Source organism: Phocoena phocoena, chromosome 9, assembly GCF_963924675.1.
Source record: "Phocoena phocoena chromosome 9, mPhoPho1.1, whole genome shotgun sequence".
NCBI lineage: Eukaryota > Metazoa > Chordata > Mammalia > Artiodactyla > Phocoenidae > Phocoena > Phocoena phocoena.
Genome location: NC_089227.1, coordinates 84,247,588 through 84,270,129, shown reverse-complemented (window position 1 = coordinate 84,270,129; position 22,542 = coordinate 84,247,588). Strand labels below are relative to the sequence as shown.

Here is a 22,542-nt window from a genome sequence, read left to right as displayed (position 1 = left end):
TCGCAGGCTCAGTAGTTGTGGCGCTCGGGCTTTGTTGCTCTACGACATGTGGGATCTTCGTGGGATCGAACCCATGTCCCATGCATTGGCAGGCGGATTCTTAACCACTGTGCCACTAGTGAAGTCCGTTTACCAAATCTTATGTTCCAGGCATACTGTGGTTACTGGCAATGCTCCTAAACAAGACATGCTTTATTCTATGTTCATGTTTTAGCTTGTGTTGCTCCCTCTTTCTCAAATGCCCATTTCCTCTTCTTTTCACCTGGTTGACTCATACTCATCTTTCCAGGCTCACTTTAGGGATGAGTTCCAAACCTCTCCCTGTCTCTCCTTATCCAGGTTAAGTGCTCTTCCTCTCTACTCCGCTAGCATCCTGAACTTCTCTCTAACATGCCCATTGCAACGTGTTGCATTCCACTCTTTCCTGGTCTGTCTTCTAGGTTACACTGTGAGCTCCTTGAGGTCGAAGACTGCATTTAATTTTTATTTGGATCCCATTACCTACGACAGTGCCTAACATGTCATAGATGTTTGGCAAATATATTGAAATAAACAAATATTGATTTTGAATGCCTAATGTATAAAGCACTGTGGGTGGAACAAACATAATATGTATATAATTCATATTTCACTTTCAAGGAGCTTACTGCCTAGGGAGCAAACAATCTGCATATAAGAAAAGTATGCGTAGAATAACAATTTACTATATAATTGCGTGCACAAAATAACAGTACCTACAGGCTAGAATTTGGGATTAGATTGATGTGGAAAGTCTTCTCTGAAGAAGAAAGGCCTAAGTAGTTACGTAAGTAAAGAAGAAGACTCAAATGGTTTGAAGAGGCTGGGGAGAGAGTTTTAAGTTTGGAGAATAAGAGAAATAAATGTTCACTGTGTCTGAGGAAAAGGGTAAAAACATTGGCTAAGGCAGGGGTTGATTAAGATACAGTGAAAATATATCCTTACTGTATAGCACAGGGCACTGTATACAATATCCTGTGATAAACCATAATGGAAAAGAATATGAAAAAAATGTATATATACATGTTAACTGAATCACTTTGCTGTACTGCAGAAATTAACACAACATTGTGAATCAACTATACTTCAATAAATTATTTTCAAAAAGATACAGTGAAAGGGTCAGTGTGTGTGTATGTTGGGGAGTCATAGGTTAGAAAAACAAACTGGAGCAGATTGTAGCAGATTTTGTTTGAAATGTTTGGACTTTTCATTCTCTGACTCCAACATAGAACACCTCAGCATTCTAGATTGCCCTTTCATCACAAATTCCCTGTGTCTCCTCTAGAATATTTTCAAAATGGACAGTTTCCATGTCAAGGGATTTCCCCTTCTTCCCTGAGCTAAGCTTTCCTAATGTCCTTCAAGGTATTGTACACTCCATCTTTCTATTCTTATTTTAGATGTAGTTTTTGTGTTTGTGTGATATTTTCCCCCACACTGGGTTGCAGACAAACAGCACAAGCCTTATATCCCCCAATTTGTTGGCTCCTACTTATTTTAGTTTCAATATACATGTGAGCTGGATTCACAATTCCAGAAAAACTAAAGGTGAGAAAAGGGTGAAAAGCTTATTAGTCTATTTCCCTTGAAGGGAAGTTTCAGAGGTTAACTCAGTCTAGTGATAAACTCTAGTCATATTTAGGGTTTGTGTCTAGACACTCAAACTAGACATAAAGCCTGAGCAATCACCTATCAAAACTATTAACATTAATATAGATCTTTCCTTCAAACCCATAGGCTTTATAGGAGCTTGGGCTAATAGGCCTTATCAAAGCTCTCCTTAATTTTCAGGGCCCCCATTATTTGATCTCATCCTACCTCCCCACTTTTATGTCTTACCACTTCAAACAACAACAGCAAAAGAACAAAAACAAAATAACCTTCCAGTTAGGACTAATATCTGGAAAAGTATGATTATATTGAGAGGGGAGGTATACATTAAAGGATGGCTACTCCTCCAAATTTCTCCCGCAACTGACACGTGAATTAATTTTATTTCAGGTCTTTATATAGGTAAATCTCACCACTGTCGTGGAATTAGAACGTCACCTTTAAATCATTTGGTTAACTCTATTTTTACAGATGAGGAAATTGAGGCCCCAAGAAATGAATTGACTTGCCTAATATGTTAGCATGTATTTGTCATTATTGTTTCACATTTAACAATCACTTTCTCTTCCCTCCCCACAATTACCAACTAAACTTAGGTCCTTGAGGGCAAGGATCATCATGTCTTGTGCATTTTCTGCCTTCACAACGGCATCAATAAGTCTCTTCTTGTTTCCCACACAGGATCAAGAATGGGGCTGAACACAAAGAATGTGCTAAGAAAAGAATGTTTGGATTGAACTGAACCCCTGCAGAACGTGGACTATTTAGAGGCACTGAGTTTGGCCTCTGGGTGAATATTTGCCTTGAGTTGGCCCACTTAGCAGTGAACAGTAATGGGCCAAAGGAGACAGGCCAAGTGTGTAGTCTTGTTTGCCCAACTAAGTTATGAATACCTTCTTATACAGACTCATTTTGTAGTCCATATCACTTTGAACAGTACTAGTCACAGAGTAGACACTCATTAAAAACATTTTAATTGACTTACTGTCCTTGGATCAAAAATCAGATCTTGATCTGTGCTTCATACAGCAACTAGAGTAGCTTTACCAAAAGAAAAACACCGGGCTGTCAAATATGGACGCTGCTGGGCTGAAGAAACATTTTTCATGCAGTTCTATGCCTTAACTTGGCCTTGAACAAGAGTATCTGGGATCCTGTGCTGCCTCTTAGATACCAAAGAATCATTTTGAAAAGTGCTACAATAAAGCCTATAATATAGTGTTAATTATTAGATAACTTAAGGCAACAGTACACATCAAAAGGGCACCAACTCTACGATGTTAAGTGGGGGTGAATTTATTTTGGTCTACCCACAATGTGTCACCCTCTCTCCTGGGGACTATTTTTAAGACCTCTGGCCTGAGTTAATGATGCAGCTGGTGACCAGCAATAGATGGAAGTGAGCCATCCTTGGATGGGATTTGATCCTGGATTTGGGATTATTTATACCATGCTATAGCCCGTTGACCTATCAACTACATAGCTTGGCCATTTCTACTTTTCTTGTTTTGGTCTTTACTCTGCCACCCTCATTTTTAAAGGAGAGAGCTTTAGTTGAGGTAGTTCCAGGGTCCTACTTAATTTAAGCTAGTTTAACCTCCAAAGAGAAAGCAGGCTATTTATTTTAAGTAACCCAATCTTACTGATGAGCATCTTTCACTATGTTAGGGCAGTAAATGGGTTTAGTAAGAATTGGTCAAGGAATCCAAAATACTTTGTTACTAAATATTGCAACTTTTGCCCTTTTTCTCCAAAGGGAACTGGTATCTGGGGGAGAGGAAGATGGGAAAGTAAATGAAAGTTTAGATTATGAGAATATTTGCCACTGATGATTGTTTTTATTACCTTAATTCTAGGTAGGGAAACTTAGATGTGGTTAGGTACATGAGGGAACCAGTAATCCAAGCATGGTCATTAAGAATTGGAAATTTAGTTGGGAAGTTCCACTAACTGTATCCCTTCTCATGGAATCATTGGCTAATTATTGGCAAGGGCAGAGCTCTTTCCATGTGGAGAAGAGTATGCAGGTAGACATTCAAAACAGTAGGTGGTCTTTAAGGGTATTATGATTGTCCAGTTGCCCAAAAGAATTTGCCTAAGCAGTCTACTAGGCCAGTTACTTGAGTGGTCTAAAACCTCTATTTTTTTTTTAAATTGAGGTATAGTTGATGTACAATATTATATAAGTTTCAGGTATACAACATGGTGATTCACAATTTTTAAATGTTATATTCCATTTAAAGTTATTATAGAATATTAGCTATATTCCCTGTGTTGTACAATATATCCTTGTAGCTTATTTATCTTATACATAGTACTTTGTACCTCTTAATCCCCTACTCCTATCTTGCCCCTCCCCCTTCCCACTCCCCACTGGTGACCACTATTTTTTGTTCACTATATCTGTGAGTCTGTTTCTTTTTTGTTATATTTCCTAGTTTGTTTTATTTTTTAGATTCCACATATAAGTGATATCATATAATATTTGTCTTTCTCTGCCTGACTTACTTCACTTAGCATAATACTCTCCAAGACCATACATGTTGTCGCAAATGGCAAAATTTCATTCTTTTTATGGCTGAGTAGTATTCCATTGTACATATATACCACATCTTCTTTATCCATTCGTCTGTTGATGGACCCTCAGGTTGCTTCCATATCTTGGCAATTGTAAATAATGCTGCTATGAATATTAGGGTACATGTATCTTTTTGAATTAGTATCTTCAGGGTTTTTTTTGGATATATACCTAGGAGTGGAATTGCTGGGTCTCATGGTAGTTCCATTTTTAGTTAATTTTTTAGGAACCTCCATACTGTTTTCCATAGTGGCTGCACCAATTTACATCCCCACAGTGTATGAGGGCTCCCTTTTTTCCACATCCTCTGCAACAATTGTTATTTGTGTTCTTTTTGATAATAGCCATTCTGACAAGTGTGAGGTGATAGCTTATTGTGGTTTTAATTTGCATTTCTTAAAACCCCTATTTTAGAAGAAATCAACTTATCAGTTGTCACCATGTCCTCAAGAGGTCCCACTTGATTAACTCTTCACACTGAAGAGCCCAGCATGCAGGCTGAATAATGAGTCCTGTTCTTTACTACCCATACATATGCAATTAGTGATCACCCAAACTGGGCTCTTCTAAGTCATGTCCCCAAACTTCATTGAGAGAGGTTGAGACATGTAGAAGACCAAGACTCTGAGTAAGAAAAAAATAATTCAATATTCTGCCTCTTTTTCAGGTTTCAGTATGGCAAATCAAAGACTTCAAGAACTAGCCCAGTTAAATTTGAGAAAGAAACAATTGTTGATAGTGATGAGGTAAGAAAGAGCATTAGCAATGTTCACTTATAATCTTTCTTTGGAATTGCTTAGACTACTTTATAAGCTGGGTCTCACAAACTTCCTGTTGAAAAGCAAAACAGGGTCAAGATTTATATAGAAAGCAACGTTAATTTATCTAATTTTATGAAAGAGAAACAGAGACATAGAAAAGGGAAGAGACAGGGACATATCAACAAAGAATCAAAACCCAGGGACCAGAAATCTATTTTAGGGGATGAGCGAGTGTTAAACCCTGACTTAAACTTGATTTTGTGGTCACTTCTTGCAACAAAACTCCTTTGGATAGCTTGGTTGCTTCCCAAGGTTTATCATATTCAAGTGAATTTTCCAGGTCAACTTTTATTTCATCAGCCAGAGATAGTACAATTCAACATAAAACTAAAAACATACTCCAATTTGGACATTCTTATGGATTTAGTCAACTACTGGAGACTAATTTGGAAATAAGATGCAATACCTTAGAAAAATTTGGGAGTAAAAACATTTTTCCCAGAGACTTTCCCCAAAAAATTAATTAAAAAAAACAACTATAAAGGAAAAGTCTTCACATCTTCTCCCAAATAAATTTTTCTGAGATGTCTGTGATTCTAAATATATATGTCATATCTGTGAAGCCAGTTTTTCAAATGTATTTTTGTTTTGAACAAAGGGACTTCAGTTTTACAGAAGGTAACACAAATGAAATCATTGCATCTTTGGATTTGTCCCCTATTTCATCCCAGCATTCCTAAAAGAATGTATGGCATATCTCTGCTAATCCTCCCCACAGTCCTCCTCCAAGCCCTGGAAATTGCCAACTCCTGGCATTTTCCTCCCCTCATCACACAGTTCTGTCCTACTCTTACTATCTCCCTCTTCTCCATTCACCTTCTTGCTGCATTCACCTGTTCAGTGTGAGTTCCCTTTCTTCTGAATCCCAGCTTACTATATCACCTCCTTGGGGGCATGGCAATCTTTAGAAATGCTCATCCACATACAGGATTGTGCTCTTTATCTGATTCCTGATTAGGCCAAGCCTGAAGGAGATAACTCAGAGCTTTTATCTCCTTGTGTTCTTGTCCCTTTTATATATCCTTAGACAACCTGGGGCTAAGCTAGAGGCCAGGCAACAGCCCCGGGGGTCAGCAGAAGGAAATGGAGGAGGTCCAGCAACTCTACCACCAGACATGGCACTCAAGCAATCCACCAATCACCAGCACCACCACCAGCAAAAAAACACAAAGTGGTGGACAGAAGGGTTACCAAAATTCAATTACTTTTTGCCACATTTCTGGAAGAATCATATGTCACAGAAATATTCAAAAATGCAGACTGCACCATTGTTTCTCCCTTCTGTGTGCCGCCCCCAGCCCCGAAAGCAGTTATCCCCCAGGCTTCCTTTCACTGACAGCCCTTAAGTTATTGCCCTTCTGTAACTTGTTTTTCTCCTTAAAGGTTGTTTTGTTTTTCACCTGATTTTGCATGTTTTGTTTTGTTTTTCACCTGATTTCCCTTCTATAGAGATGGAAAAGGCAGAAGAAAGAGGTGTGAGCTCTAGGGGTGATTTGTTGCGGTCTAAACTTTGATGCTGCCCTTGTCTATTTCACCCCTTCACTTCCTAACAGCTCCTAACGTTTCACAAAGCTGGTCCACATTTCCATGTACAAGCTACCCTGTCAGGGTGCCTTAGAACCTAGCTCTCCATGCTATGGCTCTCATTCCAGAAACCCAGGGTGCAGAGCATGGAGTTCTTCTCACTTAATTTAAGTTAGAGACCAGATTTTAGCCAGACTAAGGTGAGGTAAGGAATGGAATATTGTTTAGAATAGGTACAACTTGAAATACTAATTTTGATTATTGTCTCTAGATTTTTGATGCAGTCGGGCAATCAAAATTTGTTCTCGAGAACCTTCACCATTACACAGTCCATCCAAATTTGGTAGGTGATAAAAGCATTCCCCCAAGATCTCCAACAGCAAGTTTCAGCTGAGGCCCACTGCAGAGTATCCCAAGTGCCTCCAAGTGTCACCAGCTTCTGTGACTGTGCATCCTCCTAGGACAGGGAAGCAGAGCTGTCTCAGGACACTGTTGGGAATGGTGGTGAGGGAGGAGGGCGGGACTGGGAAGAAGGTGGTCCCTGCAGCTGATTTTTTTGTTTTTAATTGAGAAAACATATTTCAAATCAGGAAGTGTTCTGTTCTCTCCCTCTCCCTTCTTCTCTCTCTAATCCTCCTACTGATGGAAAAGCAAGTTTAGTGGGCGTGCCCCTTCCCCCACTACATCTTCAGTGACATGCTGTCTTTCTGACTGCTTTTCCTTTTTTTAACTTTGTGTTTATTCTGCATATTAATGTGGTTGTGCCTGTGGAGAAACGTTGGTGGGTAGGAAGATGCGGGTAAGGGCTGTGTTGGCCCCCTCAGGGCTCTCTGAACTAGGAGATTTGGCTCCTGGCAGTCTCCCCCCTCTGCCTCAGAGTGAGTTGTAGAGAAGGCCGTTTAGGTTGAACATAGAAACTTCTGCTTGCCCTGTTTTCTTGGGCACAATGTTGGGCACAACTTTTCCACAAGAATGAAGTCACCTCACTCCTTTTAATGTGGAAAGTTTTCCGTCTCATTTCCCCAGCCCCTTGGTCTGTTTGCAGGGAAAAGCTCTGAGAGGAGAAAGGGACAGAGAACTTCAGACATTTTCTATTAAACCCAGCCCCTGTCCGGCTTCTATCCCTACCCCATAGAGGCAAAAGATTAGCCAACTGATTTGTTAATCTGCTCTTGAACTAATCCCTATGTCTCTCTGGAAATCTTTCTGTCTGCTCAGGCCCAGTACTATGAGCCTTTGAAGCCCACTGCACTGCATAAATTCCTGGCTCGAAACAGGAAAATTCAAAGCTTCACATTGAAAGTAACAGAGTATGATCAGGATAAGACCTTACTGATTATGACCAACAACCCACTTCCCTGCTCAATCGACCATCAAGGAAAGGACATGACATCAAAATACTTTTCCAGTGAGTTACTGCTCAAGGTAACGGCACCTGGGGAAGTTTCCTGGCACCCTGAGTAAGGATCCTGAAGAATTAGGAGTTAGCTTGAAGAAGGGAGCTAACCTAACATGGAGGATGGTACTCAGGACCCAACCTCTTCCTTCTTATTCTTTGCCATGTGCTTCACCAAATAGAATCTGAGGGCCTGGGAAATACTCAGAATCAGAGTTGTACAAACTTCGGTCATGAAACTTCATTACACAGAGAAAAGAGGGTCTTAATTCAAAATTGTTCCTCCTTGGTCAAAGATATTTAGTTTGTAATTAACAAAGGGTAAACTAGCCACTGGCTTTCTAGTTGAGTATAAAGTAGCAACAGATAAAACAGGAAATGACGAACAAGGAACAGAAACGAATATCAAATTGGGAAAGGGGTAAAGGGTTATGCTCTATACCCACTGCTCTTGGGTGTCAGAAGGGGAGAACAGAAAATTTACTATCACAACAGCCAGATGTTTGGGACTTTGTTATACACTAGAGAAGTTCAAATTCAATTCAATAAACAATTGCTGGACATACACTAAGCTAAGAACTAAAATATGAAGATGATTACAGGACAGTTTCTATCTTGAAGGAACTTGGAGTCTAACAGGAGAGACAGATCAATAAATGAGATATAAAAAGTAATTATTATATACACCAGGATATATGAATAATAAAAGAATATACAAGATACACTAATATACAGTAGGAAGTAATCAAGGAGGTTTTACAGAAGAGGTGACCCCTGTCCAAAAAAAAAGGAGAATATTCCAATCAGTGGGAAGGGCAAAGGCATAGAGACATGAGAAATTGAGGTGCATTTAGGGGGATGTAAGAGAGTAAATGGCAGGAGATAAAAGGTAAAATCAAATTTGCATTTTAGAAGAGCTTTTTAGGAAGTTGAGAGAAAGGTGTATTAGTTGTGGAAGAGAAAAAAATCAGTAAGATTAGCTATATTGTTACTACAATTGTCAAAGTGAGAGATGCTGAAGAATTGAATAAATCAATAACAGAGGAAATGAAGAAAATCAATTAAGAGATATTTAAGCATATGATCTAAAAAAGATCTTGACAGCCTTGACAGTTGGCCTAATATAACAAGAAGAAATTAAATAAGTGAAAGTGTAAATTTTAAAAATCTAATTATTACAGAAATTTGATGCTGGGAGTGGAATGATCCAAGACAGACTGTTATAATAAAATGTGGTCAATATGGAATTAGTATTTATCAGCTAGATGGATGGCAGTGAGAGATTCCTTTCCAAACGGATGATAAAATGCTAATATCCAGTGGTATATGCTGACAAAGGAGTTAATTAATTCATTGCCTATGGTTCCTTGGGTCTCAGAATTTGTGCCATTTGGACGTAACCTCAGAGGTTGTCTCTCATGGTAGTGGATAACATACACTGAGAGGAACAAATGTCAAGCCAGGGCTGCCTTGCTCAAGGTAGAGAAGGAAATACAAGACTATCACGTAACCTTGGTGCAAGAAGAGCTTTCTTCCAACAGCTGGCACTTTGTGAGCCTTCCAGGTCACATGTGGGACCTGATCGTACTCATGAGTAAATTGTGGTACCAGCCAAATTGTATTAATAGACAGTATTAAGGCTCTGATTGTCAAAGACTGGCAGCATGGTAATTTTATGGGGCTATCTGGAAGAAGTCCAAGAAGATGGAAATGCCCAATATCTAGAATGCCTCTTTAATATTCATGCTGCATCCCTTTCTCTTACTATACAAATGTGATAATCTTTTGTGAGCCTAAGATTATGCACAAAAGAAGCATTCTTTTGCTACACCCAGACATGTGTATAAGAAGAGTGTGGGTACCAGCAATCAAGTTGAAGAATGAACCAGACATGTCTATCACGGTGATTGTTATACTCACAGCCCCTTCTAAGTGACATGGCCCTACCACAGTCTGTGAAGAATAGGATGCCCCGAAAGGTCCTATTTTGAATAACTAGACTCAATTCTCTATGCCTACCTAGGACCAGCGAAGGCCACCTGATCCAGTGAAGCAAAATTCATAGGCTGGTTAGTGACCTGTGGTGTAGATCGGTACCCCCAAATCTAACCAAACAAACAAAACCCAAAAACCAAACCAAAACCCAAACCAACTAACTGGTGTCAAAGTGTTGGCCTCTGTACCACCAGCGCTGAATTAAATCTTGGAGACAGTTTTGGGTGAAGTGGAAAAGAATAGCTTTATTGCTTTGCCAGGCAAAGGGAGACACAGTGGGCTCCTGCCCTGAAAAACTACGTTCCAAACCTGGGAGGATTTGATGAGGAGTTTTACAGTAATGGTTCAAAGGTTACTGATAAGATTAAGGTGTGTGCAGGGCTTGCACTCCTTTAATCTCAGGTGGTCTTGAGGAGCTTCTCTGGTTAATCTTGCCTCAGGTGGTTTCTTGCCTGCTCCTCCCTTGGTTAGCGACTGTTCGAATCTTTCCCTTTGGAACTCAAGGAAGGTCATGGAGGCTGGAGGCTGGAGTCTGTTCCCTATGAACAAGAAATGGGGGACAGAAAGGCTTCTGTGCCCAGGAGCCCCACAGGGTCCTGCTCGGTTTTGTAACTTATCAACAACCAAAATCCCTGAGCTAATCATATTCTTGCTTCCAGGCATCTGAATTGGGAAAGGAAAAGATTGAGGCTGTGGGAATAAAACCTGAAAGGGCATGTAGAGGAAGGCCATAAAAACGTCAAACCATGAGGAAGAAGGTAGGGGCAGCTTGAAGTAGAAATGAATAAGCAGAAGCTGTGGGTAGAAAAAAGATAAGCAGGGTAAAGGTAAGGAATGAACACTAGAGACAGAAGGAAGCAGACAGGAAGAAAGTAGGAAGCGTGTTAATGACATGATGCAAAATGATATGAGACAAGATAGACAAACTCATGCAGTAGTGGTCCTAGATAGTGCTGCCTTGGATTCCAGATAAGATTTTTATTTTTGTTTTTCTGCTCTAAGGTCTAGCTCTGCTAAGGTTTCTGCTCTTTTGTGGCCAGATTATTAGCTGTGTCTTAGGTCCTAGGCACACATGCTGCTACCGTAAAACCCCTACTAATTGAGGTAACTTAAATGAATTCCTGTTCCTCAAAACTGGAAGACTTTAAAGAGAATGAGTACAGAATTGAAAAGACTTGGTTCAGGCAGCAAGCAGTTTTAAAAAAGAGGTTTGAAAATTCTGAGCAAAAACGTTCAGTATGGGTCAATTAGTTTGGTTATTCATTCATTGTCATTCTTTTATTCATTCAACAAATATTTATTGAGCACTTACTATGTACCAGGCAACGTTATGGGGTAGTAAGGATCTATCAGTGACTAAGTCAAAGTTTAATTCCAGTGAGGTAGAAGACCATAAGCAAGCCAACAATCGCACGGATAATGTATAATGTGTTAAGTGCCCCAAAAGCAGGATAAGGGAATGGAGGGTGATGGGTGTGAGTGGTGATTTTAGATAGTGTAGTTAGGGAAGGCTCTCAGAAGCAGCAATGACACTTGAATAGAGACTTTAATAGGATGTGTCCTGCAGTTGCTACAGCTAGCATATTGTTTTCATTTCAGATTGCCACGCATTATATAGATATAATTATAAACATAATGTGTAAATATAAGTTGTAACTTTCTCAAATGAGTGAAAATGAGAGAAATCAGGAGAACAGTGAACCCAAAGCCATGTCATATGAAAAAAAAAAGTTCAAAATGTTGGCAATGTTGAGCCTGGAAGAGAGAGGGCGCTCAGGGGGAACGTGATAGATTTCTTCAAATTCTTTAAGGATTCTGTGGAAGAGACACTAGATTTATTCCGTTTGGACTGTAGGGTAGAAGTTACAGGGGATAGCAATCAGCTGATCAAAGATTAAGTAGGCTGGGATTTTAGATATAGGAAGATGGACCACTTGACAGTGTTACTATGGAGGGAATAAGAGTGTCAGATGAATGGTTAGACTTGATGGTCTTTAAGATCCTTTCTGAAAGTCTTTGATTCTATGACTTTAATAATGATGAAATTATTACCTCACAAAACATCCCATTCTGTGGCCTTTTCACTGCAGACGGAGAATGGGATGTGAATGAGACAGCCATCTCCAAGAAAGGTGGGTAGAATCCCATGGATCTATTTCCCAATTTATTACCAAATGTTTGGTTTCCTAAGCGATTCACTAGTTGAATCCTTCTCAAACCCTGGGAAATTTTTCTTCCATTTACTACAAACGGCTAGTGGGCAAGCTTAATTGATTACTTAGGAAACTGACCTAACTTTGGACAAATCATCTGGCTGTGAAACGAACAGGTATTAGCCCACCCAGGGAACTGTTTTCTCTTCTTTGGGTTTCTGCATCCCTACTTCCCTCTTCGGCAGGTTTCGCTGCATGATATTAGGGGAACGGGAGCTTAGCCCAGGAGCTTAGGTCAGGAAGTCCAGGAGACTCAGCTAACTCCCTCACTTACTCTTCTTCCCTTTGCTGCAGGAAAGTCATCCGCACAAGCCCACAGAGAACTTCTTCCTACCTCTGATGTATCAGAAAAAAAAGTTAAGATCTGGGCTGAAACCAGTCTTCCCTGTGACACTGTTGGAGGACCCCAAATCCAAGAGAGAACAATGGTTTAGGTGAAGTCCTGGCTCTTTCTTACCTTTTCCTTATTCGTGTCAACTATCTCTTTTCAATATGATTTAACAAACACTTTTCGGTTGTACGGAATGTGGACAACTGTATAATAATAGGACAGCTTCCCTACATGATCCCCAACCACACTTCTACCTTAGCAACAGAGAAACAGTAATGCAAAACTAAAGTTTTTCACAAGAATGATTTTCAAGAGTGAAGAAAAGTATTCAAAGGTCCATGCTTTGAGGAAGCAACAAAAAAAAATTTCCCTCGGTGCCTGTTAAGGGTTGTGATATAGGAACAATTTGCTATGTATGAGATTTGATTTGAAACTGGTTATAGGAGAGCTTATATCTTGTTTGGAGAGGAGAGAGGAGATTCTGGAGTTCCTTCATAGGTTTACAATGCTAGGTTCTAGAAGCATCCCTTCCACTGAACAATACTCCCACTCTGTACCAATGAACACCCTCAAATCCTACTGTCCTTTCTTGTCCCCCAGAATCTGAGAATGCAGTGAGTGGTTCCATTAATCCCTCACCCTAGGATCTACTAAATGAACTTTCTTTGTTAAGGTTTTCCACGGACAAGGATTTCAAGAGTGAAGGGAAGTATTCAAAGATCTGTGCTTTGAGAAAACAGAAAAAAATGTACCCTCAGCTCAACTTTGCTCCAGTCTGTAAAAGAGATCTGAGGAGTGACGGTAAGGTCCTCTCTATCAAAACAATGGTTTATGGGATGGAGATGTGGGCAGGAGGGACAAACCATGGGGACGAGAGATAAGGGCAAATCTCTCTTGGAGGTTCTGGAGACTAGTTTTCCTTTTAGCATGGAAGCCAAGAACTGATAGAGGCCCAAGTGGTGCTAGGCTTTCCACCCTGTTTCAATCCTCACATTTCAAGAAAGCTCTAGCATAGTGTTTTCCAAACTACATCACCAACCACTTTACTAGTTTTGGTCAATGAGTTATTTGCCCTGTTATTTACTTAATGTTTTTCTTTCAAATTATTTTTTTTGTCCTAATTAATACTATATCATTGACATCATGGGTTTGATATACTAATCACATGGGTTTTTTTTCTCTTATACATTTCTCTCAAACATTTAATCAAATTCATAATAATTAAATTTTAAAAATTATTTTGGCTGTGTAGGGTCTTCGCTGCTGAGTGCGGGCTTTCACTAGTTGCGGCGAGTGGGGGCTACTCTTCGTCGCGGTGTGAGGGCTTCTCCTTGTGGTGGCTTCTCTTGTCGCGGAGCATGGGCTCTAGGCGTGCGGGCTTCAGTAGTTGTGGCACGAGGGCTCAGTAGTTGTGGCTTGCGAGCTCTAGAGCACAGGCTCAGTAGTTGTGGCGCACGGGCTTAGTTGCTCCGCGGCATGTGGGATCTTCCCAGACCAGGGATCGAACCCATGTCCCCTGCATTGGCAGGCGGATTCTCAACCATTGCGCCACCAGGGAAGTCCCATAATAATTAAAATTTAAAATGTTTATCTATGTATCACCTAAAACTACCCAGTGGTACGCATATCACACTTCGAGGAAAACTGTTCTAGAAGGGCCAAAGGATAAGCTATGCGTCTCAGAGGTCCATGAGTCTCTTTGGGGTTGAGGCAGGACGTGGCGTGGAAGAGGTTTGGGATAAGGTTGTAAGGAAGGGGTACAACAAAAATGCTCCTCACAAATTGTCATTCATTTAGCAACATTTATGGGGCACTTACTCGTGTTGGATATTTATCAAGCACCAATAATAATAGCACTTTCCATATGTAAGACAGATGGATGGGCCAGGTCATGAAGGGCTTTGTATATTTGTATAAATAAGGGCTTAGGTTTTATCCAGCAGGCGGTTGGGACCCACTGAAAAATTTCAGAGCACTGAACACACATTTGTGTATTAGAAGTATAATCGATGGCTCCCCAGACTTCACCAGCCTATGGCTCCAAGATAAGGTTCATTTCTCCCACGGGACTGCTCTCCTCGAGCAGTTCCTGGAACTCCCTAAGGTATGCTTCCCTGTTCTACAAGGCCATCCTGGCGATTGGCAGCCATCCTCAGCTAAAACAGTCACAGTTCCAGAGGTATGAGGTCATATCGTACCATCCCTTACCTGGCTTCTTCAAGTGTCTCTGCTCCTTCTGTACCTATCTGCTGCACCACCTGACATCCCTCCTGCCTCTCTTAACTCCCCATATACAGCTAAAACCAAGCTGTGATATTAAATAACACTTCATAGATGTGAAGAAAAATTAAAGGATGGCAGAGAGTCATTTATCTTGCTTTAAAAGGGGACACTCTTAGGCTCAGCCTCAACCCCTCCTCAGTCCCTTCATACTTCCCAGCAGGCCCCCAGCACATTATCCATTCTTGGGAGTCTCTTGGCTTACCAGCACTGTCTCTGCCTAGGCTCCTAATACCCTTGGCCCAAGAAAGGGGAAAAGGTAGCTCCTTCCCCTAAGCCTGTTTATTTTCAGCCCCCAGAATAAATCAGTAGGAACATCTATTTCCTTCAAGGGAAACTCCACATGGAAAGCAAGCTTTGAGCTTTATAAGCCAGATAAGGCAAACATAAAATAGTACATTTAGTCAGAGCTAAATCTTAAATGATACCATACGCAGGATATCAGCAGTTCAGCTTAAATTCATATTGGGAGGAAGAATTTCTCCAGTCTAGAATCTAATCTGGATTAGAATCTCTCTGATTTTTCAAGGGCATGATTCTGTTAAGGTATCCCAGTTTACATTTCTAAACAGAACACTTAACATCTCAGTCTGCAGCATTTATTAGAATTATGGTGACTTTACAGTTTCCCTCAAGAAAAATGAGTGGATATTTACTTATGTATCTAAAGGGCCCATTATTGTGCTTTTCCTAAACAAAGACAATCCACTGTGAAGTTGAAACAGTGTCTCTACTTCAAGTAAAAGAGAACCTAGCAACTCCTCCTTCCATCAATAATTTTCCACGTTTACCAGGCATCCAAATAAAGAAAGATTACACAGAGAATTGCTTGCTTGGTAAAAGATTACCAGGCCATGAAGGCTGGTTAGGAGGCTGTCCAAGAAACAAACAGATAGGACCTGAATTAAGGTGACAGCAGTAGGAATAAGAAAACAAATTTTTTTTTTTGCGGTACGCGGGGCTCTCACTGTTGTGACCTCTCCCATTGCGGAGCACAGGCTCCGGACGCGCAGGCTCAGCGGCCATGACTCACGGGCCCAGCCGCTTTGCAGCATGTGGGATCTTCCCGGACCGGGGCACGAACTCGTGTCCCCTGCATCGGCAGGCGGACTCTCAACCACTGTGCCACCAGGGAAGCCCAAGAAAACAAATTTAAGGGATATTTACAAGGCATAATACTTCAAAATGGGGGGGGAGGGATGGGAGCAAGAAGAGCCCACAACGGAGGGGTCCAAGAAGGGCAGAAGTTGAAAGAGAATCTGGAAAAAGTGATGACAGTGAAGCCAAAGGTAGAAACAGTTTCTTAGTTACACTCTCGGACAGGAGAACTGAAAAGGCTAAGAGGAATATGAATATACAAGTGAAAGTTCCTTCACTTAGTTAAGCGTTATGTAAGCGTCAAAATGGCCACAGATGGAATCGTTTGAAAGGGGTGGGATTAAATAGGGAAGACCCTAAACTGGTGGGTGTTGATGAAGGGAAGAATTATAAAGAAGGTTGGAATGATAGTCCGTGGTCCAAAACCTATCCTCTTGCTCAGAGTAAAGAGCAGCTTTCTCGGCCCTCCGAGCGGGTCTCTTTTTACGTCTCACAATAAGTGTCCTAAACCCTCTGGAAATCCACATTCACGAAGGTGCCCTGTGCTTTGTTGCAGTCTCCAAGAAGTCAGGGAGCGACCTGCCAACTTCCCAGATGATTTGGGAACCATTAACCCTTTCATCACTCCTGGAGGAGAAGCCCACCAGAACCGCGCCAGGAGAGAGCGCGTTCCGCAACGGAAGGGCCCAGCAGTGGATTATAAAAAACGCCAGTGTCATTAAATGAAAACAAGCCCTACATGCCCCTCGCCTCATCTCCAGAGACTGAGCGGCCTGGAGAAGTCGCCATTTAGGGCGTGCCAACCAAATAAAATCTCATTCTGCCCTCTCCGGGCGTGGGCTGCCGCGTCGCTTGCAGGGTGGGCCGTGGTGAACCCCCTGCTGCGACCTGTCACCGTAGGGGCGGGGACGCGGCCCCGGGGAGCCCACCCTTGGCCCCGCCTCCGCCCGGCTTGGGGAGGAGGAGAGGGCGTGGCCACGTCCCCTGGGGTTGAGAGCGGTCGGCGACTGCCGGGGAGGGCGGGCCTTCTCTCCGAGTGACGGGACCGCGGCCCAACCGGCGCCGGAGCACGGGGCCGACCTTCCTGCAGCTTCTTCCGCTTGCTGGCTGCGGCGCCTGGGACGGTGGCGGTGGGCTTGGGCGCTGGGAAGTCGTCCAAGATGATTAAAAAATTCGACAAGAAGGACGAGGAGTCTGGTACGCGCGGGGCGTCTGACGCCCACCCTCAGCCGCGGGGTCCCCTTCCCCTGCCCGCCGCCACCTGCTCTCGGGGACTGCGGACCTGGGGGCGTGGGCGCCGGTGTGCCGGCGGGCCGGAGTTGGAGCCCAGCCCCTCCTCCGACCCACTCCTCTCCAGCCGGGGGCCTGCCCCTAGCCCCTCCCCCGGGCGCCGGAGCCTCCCCTCAAGTCGCGCGCGAGCGCCCGGGTGCTCGCGCGCAGCCTCGGGCTGCTCGGCGGCCCCGCCCCCAGCCCCCTCCTCCGGCTCAGCTCCTCGGAGCCACCTGCTCCAGTTCGCCAGGCCTGGGCTGCCCACCAGAGTCCGGCCCATGGCAGGTGGCGGAGGTAGTGAGTGTGCGCTTGCGAGAGGCGGGGTGGGGTGGGGTGCTGGTAGTGCAAGGCCCACGGTGGGTCTGGGATTGACGGGACTGAGTGTGTTTGTGAACTTTGTGGTGTCTGTACCTTGCAGTCTCCCCGGGGACCTCTGCTTTGTCCACTTCCGTGCGGGCAAGCCTGCTCCGTGGTACCTAGCTCGTTTAATACTCAAGCATCCAAAAGTGAGTTGCATCTTGATAGCCGTCTTTGGTCCAGAGTAAATGAGGAAGATGCCAAGTCACCTCAAAAAACAAAAACAAACAACCCCCCCCCCCAAAAAAAAACCCTCAGTGATTGATAGCTGCTCTAAGTGTGGTCGAGGGTTGGGTTAGTAAACCTCTGTGGCCCCTTCCAGCTTGACGTTATCTAATTCTCTGATAAACTCCTCACAGTAAATGTTAGAAACACATAAAATAGTGCTTTCCTTTAGGGAAATCCAAAGGACCCTACCACAGTCTCATTAATTTTAGTTGTATGGACATGACAGATATTTCTAACATTCATATAAAAAGAAGGCAGGGAAAGAATACACTCATTTCAGGCAGGGTTTCTGCAAAAGAGAAGTACAGGATCTTGCAGGATAGCAGACAGAGCTAGTGTCAGAATCAGAAGGATTTTAATCAGTTTGTATGCATATTAGTAATGATTATCCCTGTGAAATCCAAGTGGTCACCTCACTTGGGTGAGATTTCCCAAGCATTCAGTACCCTTCTGTAGAAAGTAAGTTTGTGTAGGACAACTATTAAAGACATTTTTTTCCCCCCGTGACATAGGTAGTGGCTCCAATCCTTTTCGGCATCTGGAGAAGAGTGCTGTCTTACAGGAGGTATGGCTTGGAAGTATAGTGTGTTTTTTTCTTTTCTATTCCATTTTAGAATGGGGGACAAAGAGCCCCGGAATGCTCTGATACAAAATAAGAATTAAGGAATGCAACTGAGTTCAAAGAATATATACTTGAGGGAAAAAGAAGAGGGGTTACTTGTCATAGGAGAGTGTAGAGCTTATAGAAATGCAAAAATATGTAGACTCTGTCACATGTTGAGAATTTTAAATAAAACACCAAATGAGGTGTTTAGTGCAAGGTTATTGAAGGAAGTTATAGATATTAAGCCTATTGTATTCAAATGATGTAGATAAATATTGTGATTCTTACTTAATAGTTAAAGCCCACAAGTTGAAGTAGCAGACCTAAGGGAGTGAATAGTATAGAATGGAAAACCTAGGCCACATCTAATAATTTATTATATAACATAATAAGTTGAAAACTGTAAGCAACATTATTTGGATACTGTGATTAAAATGTATAATAGTCTTTATTTAAGTTGATTTTCTGTAATCTGTGATAGCAAAGATAGAAAATATATATAGCAATGTTTTTTGTTTCCACAGGCTCGTATATTCAATGAAACGCCCATCAATCCAAGAAGATGTTTGCATATTCTTACAAAGATTCTTTACTTATTGAACCAGGTAAATTATTTTGATTTTCCTCAGATTTGTGTCCTGGAATAGAAATACATAACATGCAGTGAAGTACTTTCTGGCAAGTGTAATTATTTATTTTTTTAAAATTCACTTAATTTTAAAATTTACGGTGTTTGATTAACATAATAATATGTAAAATTTCTTGAGGACGAGGAGTACGACAGACACTTCTTTTTTATTCATGAGGTACCAAATCAGCTAAGCACATGGTAGGATCTCAACGTTGATTTGAATTTAACAAGTATTAGTTAATATTAAAACATGTTGTTTAGATGTGTTCAGAAAATAAAAATATATTGCAAAATCTTACACAAATTCCAGATAGATATTTTATCCTTTTGGGGGGAGTATATTACTATATTAAAGCTTTGATTTTAATATTCAAATTTTATACAGGCATACCTCATTTTATTATACTTTATTGCATTTTTTTTTACAAATTGAAGGTTTGTAGCAACCCTGCATTGTTAGATGATGGTTAGCATTTTTTTTAGCGGTAAAGTATTTTTAAATTAAGGTATGTACATTGTTTTTTTTTTCAACGTAATGCTGTTGCACAGAATAAACTACAGTATAGTGTAAACATAACTTTTATACGCACTGGGAAACCAAAATATTCCTGTGACGTGCTTTATTGCAGTATTCACTTTATTGCTGTGGTCTGGAACTGAACCCACAGTATCTGCAAGGTATGCCTGTATTTATTTTCCCTACTCCACCACTAGCAGTATGATTCTGCGCTTAATTGTTTTGTACCTTAATGTCTTTTTCTGTAAATGGGGATTATGCTAATACCTGTTTTATAAAGTTATAATGATTAAATGATACAATAAATGTGAAGTACTGTGAATAGTCCTGGACACATAGTAAACATTCAGGAATAGTTTTCATTCGGTCATATAGCATATATATTTATTACATACCTGCTGCGTTCTATGCACTGTTTTAGGCACTGGGGACGTAGCAGACAAAACCAACAAAAATATTTGCACTCATGAAACATAGATCCCACTTGCACTTTTTTTTCTTTTTAAATTAATTAATTTATTTTTGTCTACGTTGGGTCTTCGTTGCTGTGCACAGGCTTTCTCTAGTTGCAGTGAGCGAGGGCTGCTCTTCATTGTGGTGTGCGGGCTTCTCATTGTCGTGGCTTCTCTTGTTGAGGAACACAGGCTCCAGGCGCGCAGGCTTCAGTAGTTGTGGCGTGCTGACTCAGTAGTTGTGACGCGCGGGCTCTAGAGCGCAGGCTCAGAAGTTGTGGCGCACGGGCTTAGTTGCTCCGCGGCATGTGGGATCTTCCCAGACCAGGGATCGAACCTGTGTCCCCTCTATTGGCAGGCAGATTCTTAACAACTGCACCACCAGGGAAGTCCCCCGCTTGCTCTTATTGTTATTTATTTAATTTTTTTTTTCTTGTGTGTGGTTTTATTTTTTTGTTTGTTTCTTGTGTGTTTTTTTGGTTTTTTGTTTTTTTTGCTTCAGACTAAAAAATCTCATGATTTTTAGTCTAGGGCCTTAGAAAATGTGAGTCTGTTTCTTAGATTCACACACACACACACACACACACACACACACACACACACACACCCCTACCTCAGGTGGTTTACATATGGTGCTTAGAAGACTGTGGTTTCCAATCTGAATTCCATGAGAATATTTTTACTTTACTATGCTTCATGACTGAAGACCTCATCCAGAGATAGGAAGTTTTATAGCTTGCAAATGGAGGCAGAGCAACAAGAACATGCTTTTAAATAAAACATATCTATTCACAAACATACATTTTCATGTGGTATTATATTAGAAACATTTAATGCAAAGTCAGTTTGATTTAACTTTTCATAGCATATATTGTGTCCAAGTTGGGGAACTCCAGTCTATAAGCAGAATTTTGAGTAGTTAAAGTTGGTTCAGAGTAGCATGTATTTTTACATTGACCAATACTGCTTTGATGGGCAGCTCATGTTGAAACATATAATTATCTTGATAAGGAAGTTACCCACACAGTCTGATAAACACAGTCAACTAGGTGAACAGATTTGGGAACTTTAACTTAATCTTTTGCCTAGTTCTTGGTAGTGCTTTATGGAAAAATACTTCTAAGTTTCTACTAGAGTTGACATATCCGTATATTCTCTGAGTTTCAAGTCAAAAAGTAGGGACTTAGGATTTACTGTACTAGTATGACTGACAAGTAGATGGGCGTTTGTATGTTCTCTAAATATGAAAGAAAGTAAGGGAAATGTCTTGATGGTGAGCAAGCTGGGTACTCTGACTTAAGTAATTGTAAACTCTTATACTTTGTCTTTCATCCTAAACTTTCAGGGTTTTTCATCAAAATTTGTTTATTCTTACACCTATGACAAATAGATTGACTAGTTATATTTTTTATGAGAGCTGAAGCCCTGAAAAGTGATTGAGCCTAACATATTATATAGGATTGTTTTTAATGAAGAAGTTAACTATTGAAATGGTAATGTTTCAGGTGGTCTGTGGTCTGCAGTGTTTTGACTATTAATAAAATATTGGGTTGGCCAAAAAGTTTGTGTGGGTCTTTCTGTAACATCTTATAGAAAAACCCAAACGAACTTTTTGGCCAACCCAATAGGTTATCTAACACCTCGCTACTCAAAAATATGTGGTTCCCAGATCAGCAGCATTCACATCACTGGGAGCCAATTAGAAATGGAAAATTTTAGGGTTCACACCAGAGCCACTGAATCAGAATCTGCATTTTGGGAAGATCCTCTGATGATTTATTAAGCATGTTGAAGTTCTGACCCAAAGCATGTTTTTAGGGGTTTGAGCCAGTGTCTTGAGATGTATTAGCAGCCCTATAAGCCTTACTTTTATATAACTAATCTGCTGCCCTTTTGGTTGGTCCCTTTTTACCATGTTTTCTGGGATTCCTAATAGATAGTTCTTTACAGTTTAATATTTATTATGCTCCTATGATATTGTCAGGCACTGGATTATAGAAATGTAGAAGGTATGATCTCTGCTCTTAGGCAGTGTAACAGTAACATCCTGTTCTGATAAGGAAGTCAATTTACTATCATTTTCTGTCTCCTTGTAAATCACAATTCTTCAGGGAATTTAAAATAGTTCCTGCTAAAAAGTTAGATACCACTATTCTAGAACTTTCATAAAAGCATGGTATATGATAATGGATTGTTTTAAATAAGGAATGGATAAATGGCTATGTAGGTTTATAAATTAAAAGCCAGAAAAATAGCAAAGAGGCACAATGTTTATACAGAGAGTTTTTCCTGAGTTCTAAAAGATCTTTGCAGAAATAAATGGAAAATCCTTAATTTTTGTTGAGTTTAAGAAATTGTTTTAATTTAAACTTAATTTAAATTACTTAGGGTGAACACTTTGGAACTACGGAAGCCACAGAAGCCTTCTTTGCAATGACTCGATTGTTTCAATCTAATGATGTAAGTCTTTTTTTTTTTTTTAATTCTTTTAGGCTAAAAAAAGCTCCTTTTATCTGTTTTCCTTGGGGGAACTTAGAGTGCTCCAAATTAGGGAAAGTTGCTTGAAATGTTTAAAATTACTTAAAAATTTTCTCTTCATAGAATTTATAAATGTTC

General features: G+C 40.9%; 2 protein-coding genes across 2 annotated transcripts in view; both read left to right on the top strand.

The window, feature by feature from the left end:
* The first annotated feature begins 1,304 nt into the window (after positions 1 to 1,304).
* Positions 1,305 to 16,694, top strand: TSGA13 (testis specific 13). The gene is made up of 8 exons (XM_065884308.1): positions 1,305 to 1,386; positions 2,314 to 2,488; positions 4,878 to 4,956; positions 6,827 to 6,898; positions 7,774 to 7,980; positions 12,454 to 12,593; positions 13,164 to 13,291; positions 16,425 to 16,694. The coding sequence occupies exons 2-8, from the start codon at positions 2,466 to 2,468 to the stop codon at positions 16,592 to 16,594; spliced, it is 819 nt and encodes a 272-aa protein (XP_065740380.1). The 5' UTR covers positions 1,305 to 1,386; positions 2,314 to 2,465; the 3' UTR covers positions 16,595 to 16,694.
* A 273-nt stretch (positions 16,695 to 16,967) lies between these two features.
* Positions 16,968 to 22,542, top strand: part of COPG2 (COPI coat complex subunit gamma 2) — a 129,366-nt gene continuing 123,791 nt past the window's right edge. Inside the window, exons 1-4 of the mRNA XM_065884270.1 lie at positions 16,968 to 17,065; positions 18,235 to 18,287; positions 18,851 to 18,931; positions 22,315 to 22,386. Of these exons, the coding sequence (XP_065740342.1) occupies positions 17,029 to 17,065; positions 18,235 to 18,287; positions 18,851 to 18,931; positions 22,315 to 22,386 (243 nt within the window). The 5' untranslated portion in view covers positions 16,968 to 17,028. The remainder of the gene's footprint in view (positions 17,066 to 18,234; positions 18,288 to 18,850; positions 18,932 to 22,314; positions 22,387 to 22,542) is intronic.